Source organism: Lolium rigidum, chromosome 2, assembly GCF_022539505.1.
Source record: "Lolium rigidum isolate FL_2022 chromosome 2, APGP_CSIRO_Lrig_0.1, whole genome shotgun sequence".
NCBI classification, from domain to species: Eukaryota; Viridiplantae; Streptophyta; class Magnoliopsida; order Poales; family Poaceae; genus Lolium; species Lolium rigidum.
In genome coordinates, this window is record NC_061509.1 from 281,950,876 (window position 1) to 281,965,214 (window position 14,339).

The 14,339-nt window shown below is 51.3% G+C and overlaps 1 protein-coding gene across 1 annotated transcript; it reads left to right on the forward strand.

Moving 5' to 3' along the window:
* Positions 1–420: 420 nt before the first annotated feature.
* Positions 421–2,116, forward strand: LOC124691047 (F-box protein PP2-B11-like). Its single transcript, XM_047224335.1, has 3 exons — positions 421–696; positions 793–911; positions 1,551–2,116. The coding sequence occupies exons 1-3, from the start codon at positions 421–423 to the stop codon at positions 2,050–2,052; spliced, it is 897 nt and encodes a 298-aa protein (XP_047080291.1). The 3' UTR covers positions 2,053–2,116.
* Positions 2,117–14,339: the final 12,223 nt, after the last annotated feature.

Genomic DNA, 14,339 nt, shown 5'->3' on the forward strand with positions numbered 1-14,339 from the left:
AAATGTTGTACATACTATACAAAAAAATGTTACATACGAACCGTTTTTATACCACGATCGAACGAGCGAAATTCGCTCGATTAAGTTGATCTGACGGTTTAGATGGTGGCTGATGGATAGCTTTTTAATTACACCCAGCTGATGCCTAGAGCTGGCCTAATAAAATCTTCAAATGCAGCGTGGCGGACGTGTGATCGATCCTCCAGCACCCTGTGTCAGCGTGCCATCTGTTGCTTCGTCACAAATTAAATCTCGGATGAAATCGCTTCGAGGTGCTTCGTCGCTAAGCCTCTGCGTCGCGCTGTCCACCCCGAATATAAAACGAACGTGGGAGGATCCATTCGAAGTTCGAACCAATTCCTCGTTCCTACCGATCTCACACTCTCCTCCAAATCGAATCGAATCGAATCCAAGCTACCGATGGACGCAGAGGCCTGCGAGATCGCGCGCCTGCCGGAGGAGCTCCTCTCGGCGGCGCTGGCCCGCACCTCCCCGCGCGACGCCTGCCGCGCCGCCGCGGTCTGCCCGGCCTTCCGCGACGCGGCGGACTCCGACGCCGTCTGGACCTGCTTCCTGCCGCGCGACCTCCCGCCGCTCGCCGACGGGGAGCTGCCCGACGCGCTGCCGCGCAAGAAGGACCTCTTCCTCCGCCTCTCCGACCATGACAACCCTCTCCTCCTCCCGGACAAACTCGTGGTACGTGATATCCGGTGGATCCCCCAACCCGTACTACTCCATGTACGTTTGGTCCCTCGCTAATGCGTTGGAATCGATCGGTGGTTGTGTGCGCAGAGTATGTGGCTGGACAGGGAGACCGGGGCCAAGTGCTACATGCTGTCCGCGAGGAACCTCTCCATCATATGGGGCGACACGCCGCAGTACTGGAGCTGGGTACCTCTCCCTGACTCTAGGTTCGTTCGCTCACTCTAGTAGCTGCTATTCCGATGCAGATTCTCTGAATTATACCACTCCTATCTAGCTTGTGTTGATGCAGATTGTACCAATTATATAGTAATGTAGTATAGCTTGTGTAGCTGAATGCTGCTGCGTTCTGATCTTATTGCGGCCTGATCGCTGTTGCAATTTGTTTGATTGTGTGCTATGGCGCTGTGGTCGCTTGTAACATCGCAATTGAACTAATAGTCGCAACTTGCAAGTGCTAGCTGCTAAGTGCTGGGTTGGTTGATGAAACCAAACCCCATAACAGGAGCTTTGGCATGTTTCTGACTAGCCAAATCTTATGATAACGACATGCTTGCAATCAGTTCTGCTGATACTGAAAAAGTTAAGTTTAAGTCAATTTGGAAATCGGAATACCCAGTGCACATGCTGAGTCCCTGTTGCTTCACACATATGCAGAACCAAGTGCTACTTTTATTTTCCTTATTACTTACAAGAGAAAAGTGCATTCGCTTTACAACTCTGTTTTATGAACTGTAGGCACCCGCCACAAGTGGCACTTTATAAAGAATGTGAAACTACAGAATACTGTTCACTGTATAGTTTTTGGAGTATTTTGGTTACGAATTCGAACCCTATGTTTGCAACAGGTTCTCTGAATGTGCTCAACTCTTGCACGTTTGCTGGTTCGACATCAGCGGAAAGATACCTTGCAAGATGCTGACGCGGGACACTGTCTACGCCGCTTACATAGTGTTCAAGGTGAACGAAAATTCCCTCGGGCTGGATTACCCTGTCCAGGAGGCATCCATCAGCGTCGGGGCAACTAACTTAACCCGCAAGGTTTGTCTCGAACACAATGATGAGGATGAGGGTGAGGCTGGTGCGGTGCCTGGGCACTATTGGCCAGTGAGGCCACATCCGCCACAAAGAACCAGGAGAAGAAACCGCCGTGCAGTTCGTCATGGCGAGAACGTAGGGCGCCCTCAGAAAAGAGCCGACGGCTGGATGGAGCTGGAGCTGGGCGAGTTCTTCAACGAGGGGGGTGAAGACGGCGAGGTGTCCTTCAGCCTGATGGAGACGAAAGGCGGGAACTGGAAGAGTGGCCTCATCGTGCAGGGCATCGAGATCAGGCGCAAGAAATCAGGCTGATGTGCTTTTAGACGGCGGACATCCCCGGTGAAGTAGATAAATAAGGGAATCATGCTTGGAAATGTAGTGTTCGAAATTCTTGTATTTTGCTGCAAATGCTATGCAGAACTACAAGCGTGTTGTTTCGTTCTTGGTGCGAACATTTTGTGCTACCTAGATGTGTACTGCTTGGTGAGCGACAACATTTGGTTTGGAAAGTGTAATTAGAGGCAGTGGCTGCAGTTCTAGTTCTTGGTTCAGATGGAAATGTAGTTAGAGGTAGCAGCTTTGCATCTGGTTGGGCTGAGATCCTTGTGGACCTGTGGCTACTTTGCATCTGTTTCCATCTTTCCCACTGAACCAAGTGAGAAGGTTTTTGAACCTATCAAAAGAAGCAGCCCCGTCTCCAGGATTTTGGGGTCCCAGAGCGACTTATAAAATGGGGCCAATTTTTTATCCAAACTCAATAATTAATAGAATCAAATCATATGTTTACTTGATTATATAAGTTTAATATGCGCTATTCGGTACAATGCTTAAAAATATATCAAGTAAATATAGCATTAAAGTACTAAACAAACCTCATGTTCTACCGAAAAGCATCATCAATCTTCAATCATATCTTTATAATTAATTTTCTCCAAGATATCATTCTCGAGTGCTATTGTTGCCAATCCACTAAGCCTTTCTTGTGTCATAGTAGAACGCATGTAGAATTTCAGCAACTTGAGTTTAAAGAAGTTCCTTTTCGCAGATGCAACAGTAACAGAATGGTTAACAAAATTTTGTATGCGATATTAGCAAAAGGATAAAAGCAGCGCTTCTCCAAAAACTTAAGAAAATCAAGAAGACCCATAGATTTCTCAAGTAATTCCTGGATCAAAATTAACTCCCTCCACAATTCTACTCCATCAATATCCAAAGGACCCATAGATTTTTTCACGATAAATCTATCCAAAGCACCCTTTTGAAAATGAGTTGCTGCATCTAATCTCTGTTTTTCCTCTTCTTTTCTGCACCGAATTGACACTTAGTTCTTCTCATGATTTGTCCTATTTACCAAATTAAAAAAGTTAACAACATCAGGTAACGTGACTAGTTATTGATTAATGACTACTCCGTACTTGTCTACTTATTACTTAACAAGGCAGATTGAGTATTTGAGTTAGAGATAGCCATCTTACCTTAGGGAAAGCTGCTTATGGGACTACGTGTGCGGGAGGACCTGCCTGGAAAGAGCCAAAGATTCAAAGAAGCAGAGATCAGGACGCCTGAACGCCGGGTCGCCGGCAAGGAGGAACTGCAGGCCGCCGGCCGGCGCGATGCGGAACAGGAGCAGAAGAGGCAACGAGCGATGAAACGATCTGGAATATCGATCGACAATCGGTATCGGGAACAGGAAGTGATCGCTACTTTTCTGTACGTATAAATGATCGGACTGCTGGGCCTGGGCTGGGCGACTAAAAAATAAATAGCATAAAAAAGTATTGGGCTTCAGAAATTTGGGGGCCCCTGGAATTTGGGGGCCTCGATCGGTCGATCACTTCGATCGTGCCCATCGACGGGGCTGAAAAGAAGCTAGATTAATATGTTGAAAATGTCCCATACTTTCCACTCGCATCCGGCCTCCATTATACTTCCTGCATTCCGAAATAAGTGTCGAAGTACGAGAATATCCAAAAAGCTCGCATATCCTTATTTACTTCTCTCGTATTCTTCCCCCTAATAGGTATGCCGTATGAGGATGGGAGGGGATTTGATGTTCACCCAATTCCCTCACTTCTCCACAAATATTCTTCCTAACAAATACACTAGTATGATGGAGAGTTTCTAATCTAGGAAAAATGTGAGGACGGGGGGGGATATCTGGATTATCAAACCCAAAGAGGTAAACAGACAAGTGGGAATTTTCCGGGATTCCAATAATCCCCTCCAGTCCCCACAAATACACTATAAGTAAACAAGGCCTTAGGGTAAATTGCATAATGAAACGGCTGTACACTCCTTTTCTCGAAAAGAATAGTTTGCACACTTTCACTAGCAAAATGAAGTAGCCATGAAGAACGGCTTGGGGATGCGCCTCGACCAGGAGAGCATGGAGTTTGGGACGGGAGGCGCTTTTCCTAGACAAATATTTTTGGAATGTTTTCGCATGTTTGATTCGTAGGATAGGAAAAATGTATGAAAAAAATTGTAGGATTGCTATAGCTATATCATGCCCGCTTTATGATTCATATGAACCAAAAGTCAAAAAATATATTTTAAATGATATATGATTGTATGTTAAATTTTCTATAAAATCTAGTGTTGTGGGTATACTTTATGGGTATATCAACGACGTGGCTTAGATCCGGCAAGCCCGGGTGGCCCACAGACGGTGATGGTGGCATGGGGCCCATCGGGCGGCCCAGTTGCTGTTGATCAAGAAGGATGAAGTCCAGTCCAGGAACTTGGAGCCGGATCCTAACCGACCTACGAAGGAGGCCGGATCCGTGGAAGCCCATAAAGTATCCGGATCCAGGTGCGGCCATAAGGAAGGCGGATCCTTGACGTACACGGCAAGATATTGTACCGTAGTTAGGCAACTTGTATTCCGGCTAGGACTCTCCATGTAAACCCTAGATCCGGGCGCCTTTATAAGCCGGATCCCGGGAGCCCTAGAGGCACAACCACAACCATTGTAACAACGCGCAAGCGCCCGGATAATTCCGGACAAGCAGCGAGTAGGCCCCGTCATCGTGCGGGTGTTCCGAAGCCGGGTAACTCGCGTACCACCGTCCCGTGTGCACTCCGCCCTATGGCCCCTACTTCTTCTCCCCTCGTGAGGATCCCCTCCGAGGTATTGTCGATTAGGCAACGAGCGCTGGCGCCCACCGTGGGGCCCGAGGCGTCCGGAGGCCGGAACCGGGAGGGCTCCGCCATGGGAAGCTACGACGACTCGATCGCCGTGGGGCGTGTACTCTACGCCGGGAATTTTCCGATCGTCCCCCGGACGAATTTTGGATTCCGGCTAGGTCAAACCCCGTCAAGCTCTCCATCGTCCCAATCGGCGGCATCCACATCTTCATCGGGGAAACCGTCGATTCCGACGGAAACCCACTGGTAAGTAACGCTGACGCGACCGCCGCTGAGCAGGACGCAGTCGCGAAGTTCCGATCTGAGACGCAGGAGCCTCCTAAGGAAGATTCCGCCTTAGATCTGAAAAATTTCAAACCCACCCAATCCGCCCCTGAGCAGGAAATAACGGTGGAAGACCAATGCAGATCCGCCTGGGTCTCCCAGGTGCTAGAGAAGCAAAGGTGTCACTTCGTACACTTCATAGCCCATACCGCAGAGCCGCCCCCAAGAGGACGGAGCTGGTCCCGTGCAGGTTGAGGCGCCGGAAAACGCCGCTCCGGATCAGCAAGAGGTCGTCGGAGAAAGCGGATCTCCGGTGGAAGAGTCGATTCGGGGAACTTAAGCCCAATTTCCGGAGATACCCAATCCATGGACACCGAAGAGTTCGATCGTAAGGTGAAGGAATATGGATACGGTGCCCAGCCTCGAAGTTGATTCCGCCCGACCAAAGCGAGTCCTGGCGACCATTGCGGCGTTGGGAGAACATGGATCAGAAACAGAAGACACCCAATCCGACCCCCAGCCGTCTCGTAGGGGATCCCCGATGTCGCGGGAGCGACCCCGCAGGGACCCTACCCCGGAGGACCACCTGTCAACTGAAGACATGATCGCACAAGCAGCCATGGATGCGGCTTATCCCTCGGATGTTCTTAACACACCCATCACTCCCGACGACGTTGAAGCTTTAGAAGCTAAAAGATCTGGAGCTACCGGCCACGACCAAAAAGATCAAGAACACCTGCAGCCGCCATACCGGAGGAACGGAAAGACGCAGAAATTTTTGTGTCGGGTTACATCCAGGCGTGAGAAGGAAGTGGACGAAGGATTGGTAAAGGTCAAGGAACTCCGAAAGCATTGGGAGGACAAGATCGTTGAAGCTCATCAGGAGGTCGAAAAGCTCCGGCGTGACATGATAACTCCCCGCAGGATCACCTTCGCAACTCCAACGGGGCAGCAACCGCTTGCCACCCCGAAGGACAATATGACGAAAGCCGCGGAACTCCTCGAAAAAGAAGGATGAGGAGATTGACATCGATTTCGTCCGAAAGCTCGTTGCTTCGGCGGTGCAGCAACAAAGCAAGGCGGATACTTCGCGCGGGTTGGCATCCAACCCGGATATTTGTGTATCCACCGCGCGAAGGACGCCCCAGGAGATCAACACCGTGATGATGAATCGCGCACCGGTTCCACGAACGCAGGAGAGAAGCAAGGGAGCACCCAAACCCGATCCCGGTTCCTTCGGATTCAACTCCGAGAGACCCGGCGAGGGGTAAGGGCCCAATGTACACTCGCGGAGACAAATACCGTGTTCCATCACCACCACCCCGAAGCTTCGCGTCCTCCGCTACCCCTCGACGTCGCAGTCCCGCCGGAATTCCCGGGCCCAATGGGCCGGGCGGAATCAGCATTCGCGACGCGATGCCGGCTCCTAGAGACAGGAACAGGGAGCGTACGCTGGAGCAACTCAGAGGCCGGAACCAAAACCGCGAGCAGGAGCCTCGTCGGAGTCAAGAACGCGACCCTGAGCCTCGCAGAAGCCAAGGACGCGACCCGGAACCTCGCCGGAGCAGGAACGACCAGGGCAGCCAGCGCCACGACGAAGGCAGCCACAGGAGCCAGCACCGGGAAGACCGGGGAGAGTCTGAAGGCGGAAGCAGGAGGTCGGATCGGCCCCCTCGCAGATCTCCATCACCACCACCTAGCGGTGGCGGCGGAGGTGGAGGCGGAGGTGGCGGCCGGAGATCTCGCTCTCGCTCAAAATCCCCCCGACACGGCTCGCGCGACGCACGGGAACGCCTCAACGAATACAGAACCGACTACATCGGACCAAAGTGCTTTGGCAGGATGATTCGAGAGGAACCAAAGCCAAGGAACTCCCTCAAGCTACCCGGAAACTTGAAGCATTATGATGGCACCGAAAGGCCGGATACCTGGATTGAGGACTACTACAATGCAGTAACCTTTGCCGGAGGAACCCCTAATATCGCCCGCCGCATGCTCCAGTTGTATCTTGTAGGGCCAGCCCGGATCTGGCTCAGCGACCTCGAGAAGAACACCATCTTTTGTTGGTTTGACCTGAAAACAGCCTTTCGAGAAACATTTTAGGGGCACCTACAAAAGACCCGCCACGGCAAGCGACTTGCAAGCCCGTATCCGGAAGAAGGGAGAATCCTCAAGAAACTTCCTCACACGGTGGTTGGCGTGCGGGAACGAGTGCGAAAACGTCGATCACACCATCGCCATGTACGCCTTCATCGGCGGACCGCAAAGAGGAGGACTCGCTGCGGCACAAGCTCACTTGTTTAGCTAATGCAAATAAGTTAACTTTGGATGAGATGATCTCCATTGCCGCCGACCACACTCGCCGCCGATGACGACGCAGGCGGTGATATCGCGGCCACAGACAATCCCCTTACACCAACAAAAGAAGAATCGTGATAACGGCAATAACAGCGGCCACAAACGCAAAAATCCTGATGACCAGAAGAGCGGCGGATCCGACTTGGTCGCCGTGGCGTTTCAACGCGGAGGTTCGGGGAGGCGGAAGAGGACGCGGCCGTGGTGGCGGAGCTGGCAGGGGTCAGCCGCAGGGCTCTGAGGTCACAGCTGGCGGATCCCGCGCCCCGCAAACCTACGAAGAGTATAGGGACATGCCCTGCCTGGCCCACTTGGATCCGGTTACAGGGAAGTCCACACACACCAATCGCAACCGCAAATGGGTCAACGATCTAAAGAACGACCCGGAGGCGAGGATACAAGCGAGCCCGGAAGCACCGCCGCGCGGCAAAGGAGGCAAGGGCAAGAACAAGGACAAAGAGGAGGACAAGCTCCGAAGCCATGGATGAGGACGACGCTTCGCCGGAACCCAAGGAGGGTACCGCAGCCAACAAGTCCAACCCCTTTGGTAAGAAGAGTGTCGGAACCTACCACACCTTCCTCGGAACCCCCACCGTCCGCGCGAAAAATCAGCGCTCCGGATCTTGAACGCCACGGTTCCGGCTGTGCCGCGATATGTCAAGTGGTCGGAGAAAGCCTCGTACCTTTGACAGGTCGGATCACCCGGCCGTCATCCCCAAAGAGTGCTACGCTCCGGTTGTGAGTCCCCGCATAGACGGGTATGACTTTTCCAAGTGTCTTATGGACGGAGGAGCTAGCCCGAACATCATGTACTCGGAGACCCCGGAGAAGATGAACCTCACCAAGGAACAGCTCAAACACAAGCACCACTGAATTTCACGGTGTGGTTCCGGGTAAGAAGGCAAACTCTCTGGGCAGCATCAAACTTCCCGTGGCCTTCGGCGATGTAAACAACTACCGCGAAGAGATGATCACGTTTGAAGTAGTGCCCTTCAAAAGCTCCTACCACGTGATCTTCGGCAGGCCCGCCTACCACAAGTTCCACGCCAGGGCATGCTACATCTACAACAAGCTCAAGATTCCGGGTCCTAACGGTTGGATCACCGTGTCCGGAGACTACAAGAAAGCTAGGGACTGCGAGGAGGGCGAAGCCGCCTTTGCAGAATCTGTCATATCTGGAGAGGAGCTGCAAGGCTACAGAGCCGCGGTGGATCCGACTGAGATGCAGACCACCAAGAAGCAGATCTCCGAACAGAAGACCTCGTTCAAGGCCGCGATAGAAACCAAGAAGCATGACCTCGTCGAAGGTGACAGCTCCAAGCAGGTTTCAGTCGGAGCCAACATGGATCCCAAATAGGAAAGCGCGCTCGTCGAGTTCCTCAGAGCTAACATGGATATCTTCGCATGGCAACCTTCTGACATGTCCGGAGTACCAAGGGAACTCGCCGAGCACTACCTAAACATAAATCCGGGTGCAAAACCGGTGAAGCAAGCTATGCGACGCTTTGGAGACAAGAAGCGCCGCGCCATAGGAATGGAATTAGCAAAGTTACTAGAGGCAGGTTTTGTAGTAGAAGTTATCCATACCGATTGGGTCGCAAACCCCGTCCTTGTACCCAAAAAGAATTCTGAAATACTAAGAATGTGCATCGATTACTCCGGCGTGAATAAGCATTGTCCGAAAGATCCGTTCCCTTTGCCGCGCATTGACCAAGTCATTGACTCGACGGCAGGGGCGGAACTACTGTGTTTTCTTGACGCATATTCCGGGTATCATCAGATTTTGATGAAGGAGTCTGACCAAAAGGCGACCTCTTTCATCACACCCTTTGGCACATACTGCTATGTTACCATGCCTTTTGGTTTGAAAAACGCAGGTGCCACATACCAACGGACGATGCAGCGGTGCCTGAAGGACCAAATTGGTCGGAACGTGCACGCCTACGTCGACGACATCGCGGTCATGACCCGGAAGGGATCCGACCTGCTGAGCGACCTCAAGGAAACCTTTGATAATCTCCGACGGTACAAGATGATGTTGAATCCGCTAAAGTGCGTCTTCGGCGTACCAGCAGGAAAACTCCTTGGCTTCATTGTTTCTCATAGGGGCATCGAAGTTAACCCGGAAAAAATCAAGGCTATCCTGAACATCAAAAGGCCGACTTGTCTCAAAGATGTGCAACGATTAACTGGTTGCGTTGCCGCAATCAGTAGATTTGTTAGCCGTCTTGGCGAGAAAGCCCTACCCCTATACAAGCTGCTGAAGAAAACCGACAAGTTTGTCTGGGATGAGGCAGCAGATAAAGCACTTCAGGAGTTGAAGAACATACTCTCCTCCCCACCTATATTGGCAGCTCCAGCTGAATCAGAGCCTATGCTCCTCTACATAGCGGCTACCAATAAAGTTATCAGCCTCGTAATCGTGGTGGTACGAAAGGAAGAAGGATTTGAGCACGGAGTCCAAAGGCCTGTCTATTACATTAGCGAAGTCTTGACGGAATCCAAGCAGAGATACCCTCACTTTCAGAAACTGGCATACGGAGTTTTCCTAGGAAGCCGGAAACTGAGACACTACTTCCGAGAGCACCCAATGACAGTGGTGAGCAAGGCTCCCACGGCAACGATCATCAACAACTCCGACGCAACAGGACGCGTAGCAAAATGGGGCATCGAGTTATCTGCCTTCGACATCAACTACGAAGCCCGAACCGCAATCAAGTCTCAGGTCCTAGCGGATTTCATCGCGGATTGGACTGAAGCACCGGAGGGCACACCTGTGCCGGAACCTGAAGCTTGGGTCATGCACTTTGACGGATCCAAGCAACATCAAGGCTCGGGGGCTGGAGTTACCCTGAAGTCACCGACCGGAGAAGAACTGCAGTACGTTTTGCAGATTCACTTCGAAGCAACCAACAACATGGCGGAATACGAGGCTCTACTACACGGTCTGCGCATCGCTAAGGAAATTGGGATCAAGCACATCATATGCTGCGGAGATTCCGACCTGGTGGCACAACAAGTAGCCGGAACCTGGAACGCCAGAAACTCCGTCATGGCGGCTTACAGAGACGAAGTTGACGAGATCGCCAAGTGCTTCCTCGGATACGAAGTCAAGTACGTCAGGAGAGACGATAACACAGCAGCAGACATGCTCGTCCAAGCTCGGATCCGGCAGGAAACCAATTCCGCTCTGGAATTTTCCTCGAGCATCTACGAGTGCCCTCGGTGAAGGGTGCAAACCCGGAAAACCCCGATCCGCGGTTTCTCCGGCTAAGGAAGTGATGGCAATCATTCCGGCCTGGACTCAGCCGTTCTTGGATTACCTCATTGATCAAAAGTTGCCGGAGGACGAGGTCCACGCACGACAGATCATCAGACGAGCAAGATCCTACACAATTGTTGACGGACAGCTCTACAAACGAAGCGCAAACGGGGTATTTCTCAAATGCGTCTCCAGTCAAGATGGCATTGAAATCCTCAGAGAGATCCATGCAGGGGATTGCGGGCATCATGCCGCTCCCAGATCCCTCGTTGCAAAAGCTTTTCGGTTAGGATTTTACTGGCTAACAGCTAAAGAAGACGCTGACAAGCTGGTGAAAACTTGCCGCGGTTGTCAGTACTATGCTACTCAACCAAACGCTCCAGCCCAAGAGCTGAAGACCATACCTATCACCTGGCCATTTGCGGTCTGGGGGCTCGATATGGTTGGTAAGTTAAAAAAGTCATCTCCTGGTGGGCATGAATACCTCCTGGTCGCTATTGATAAGTTCAGTAAGTGGATCGAGGCAAAGCCAGTGAGAAAAGCCGATGGTGCTACGGCACTGAAATTTGTTTGCAGCCTCGTGACGAGATTCGGCATCCCACACAGCATAATCACAGACAATGGCACAAACTTCGCGCAGGGAGAACTCAAGGATTACTGTGATGAAGTTGGGATCCGGCTTGACCTTGCATCTGTGGCTCACCCACAATCCAACGGTCAGGTCGAACGAGCCAATGGCCTTATACTAGCCGGAATCAAACCTCGCCTTGAAGAACCGCTGCGCCGCGCAGCTGGAGCTTGGGCTGATGAGCTGGATTCCGTTCTGTGGAGTTTACGAACTACCCCTAACGAGTCAACAGGATTTACTCCTTTCTTCCTGGTATACGGATCCGAAGCTGTGCTCCCCACCGACATCATCCATGATTCACCGCGCGTTTCCGCCTACAATGAAGAAACTGCTGACGAGGCTCGACGGCCTATCCGTGGACTCGATCGAAGAAGCTCGGAATCTAGCTGACCAACGCTCCACCATTTACCAGCGAAGCTCCGACGCTATCATAGCCGTCGAGTTCGGAACCGCTCGTTCATGGTCGGAGACTTAGTCCTCCGCCTTCGCCGGGTGAAAGATCACAAGTTGCAAACTCCATGGGAAGGACCTTTTGTCATCGGCAAAGTACTACACAACGGATCCTACTATCTCGTTGATTTCCGGGAACTAAAGGATAGACCTGCCAACTGGCATCGGAAACGAAAACGAGAAGATCCGGGTGACATATATGATGAAACAGATCGTCCCTGGAACATAGCACAGCTACGTCCTTTCCACACTTAGCGCTTTACGCATTACATACTCTGTAATAGTTATACATGATCAATGAAATAAAGCTTTTGGTTCACTCTCTTGCGTCTTTTACCTCCTTTACTTGTTCATTTTTAGATCGTGTATGTTTTCCGACTAAAACCGCAGAGCTGGATCTTTCCGCCTAGGCGTGTATGAAAGTTGTGATTTTCAAAATCGTCCTTTAGGACGTAAGCTTAAGTTTTCTGGCGGAAATTTTTTCTGTTGCGAACCCATGGATTCCTGGTAGCGACTTCCGGCACTTGGGCTGGGGGCTTGTTTCCGCGGTTATTGACGGATTGCCATTAGGCTTCGTCGCCGCTGGCGAGCATTTCCGGCACGGGTTTTCCGGCTCGTGGAAGGTCAAGTGGGCAAGCCGGAAATTATTAAACCAGCACTTGCTTTCAAGAAACAACACATGCAAATAATATATAAACGGATAGCAGGATAAGTTTTTTTCCGCCCACGCATGCATGCCTGTTTCGTCCCTAACTACTTAAGAATTTAAGTTATATTACAAACCCTCGCTGGGGCCAAAATGATGCATTGTTTTATCCCGCAGGACATAAACGTTTTCACTCCGCCTTGGACGGAGAAGCGATGGCTTCGGATCTTTTCCTTTGGCGCCTTCAGCCGGAGACGACACGTCTTCATCGCTCTCTTCATCTTCGTCGGAGGTTGCAGCGCTGGTCTTGGGCTCTTCCTCTTCGGGAGCATCCTTGGAGCTGGTCCATGTATACTGGGATCCGGATTCCGCAGGACGGGCCTCCGCGTCGCGCTCTTTTTGGAGTTCATCTTCAAGGGGCTTGTCTGCTGGCAGAACCACCTTGTCGTAGAACTCTTCATGACGGATCTTCCGCGCGATGCGGGTGTCATATCCACTCACTGCATCGAGAAGCTTTTCGACATCTGCGGTCGGAGGAACTCCAGAAGACACCCGATCCAGATCCATCTTTGGGTGATGCGCCAAGCACATGGTTAGAGTCATAGCAGCTGCACCTCGGGCAGATGACGCTTGTAGATCGGTCACCAGCTCCGGAAGAATATCCATACGCTTGATCAGCTTGCGCAGACTGCATGTGCGGCTCCTCTTCAGGGACAAGTTATGGCATATTTTCCGAGAAGCGGATATAAGATCCTTGCAGTCATCACCAGCGAGAGAAAGAACGTCGTCCCGGGGGAATTTGTTCCGGCGTTTTTCAGGATATCCAAGTGGCTCTGCACAAAAATACAATAGTAAACATTCAAGTTGAGCACGAGAAAACAAAAAGCATCAAGACAAGAAATTCCGAGTATAAGTACCCAGAATATTTTCGGCCAGCAGGTCCCAATGGTGCTCTGCGGTCTCCATATACTTCCGGAGCCCATTGAGGTCCTTTTGCTGCCTCTTGATGGTCTCGCTATCAGCATTCCGCTTCAGCAAGAATTCGCCTTTCTCCCTGATAAGCTCGGAGTTTTTCTCCGCCAGCTGCTTCTCGGCATGCTCCTTCTGCTGCTCCGCCTCCTTCAGCTTTAGCTCCAGTCCTTGGTAGGAGGAGCGCAGGTTTTCCAGCTCGGAGGAGGTCGTAGCCAGGGAGGAAGATGCGCCTACAAGGATTCAAGTTAAATACAGTTCAAAGTCGGAACGTGAACTGATAGCAAGAAAGGTCGGAAACCAACCTTGGGCGTCCGCCAGCTGCTTGTTCAGTTCCGCATTTTTATTTGTAAGGGTCCGGATGTTTTCCGCTTGACCCAAGGTAACGCGGCGCTGCAGAGCAATGTTTTTATGCAGCTCATAGTGCAGTGCCTGCTGTTCCTGTAAAAAGCAGACAGAGCAGGAGTCAAAATTCCGCTTACAACACAGTGGTGTTCTTTGAAGCATTTTTGCCGGAATCTTTCCGACATCATGCTTGGGGGCTACTGTAACATTTTAATAAATCTTCCCAAAAGTGGCGTTACTCTAAAGCATTTAAGCGCCAACTAATACTTGTTTCCGCTTACATGCTTGGGGGCTACTGGGGAGTACCTTTTGTTTGCAGATGAGCTTGTCGAGGAACTCGCCGACGCCCTTCTTGAAGTCCTGGATTTCCGATGTATTGGCATCCGGCTTCCCCCAAGCATTGTTTAGCATAGCATTGAGCAAGTCTTGCTCAAGCTCCCATTTCTCCGGCTCTGTGAGCTGCTTGAAGAATTTTGTAGCATATGCCTTGGGGGTGGAAGTGAGGTCAGCCGGATCTCCGAAGTTCTTCGGAA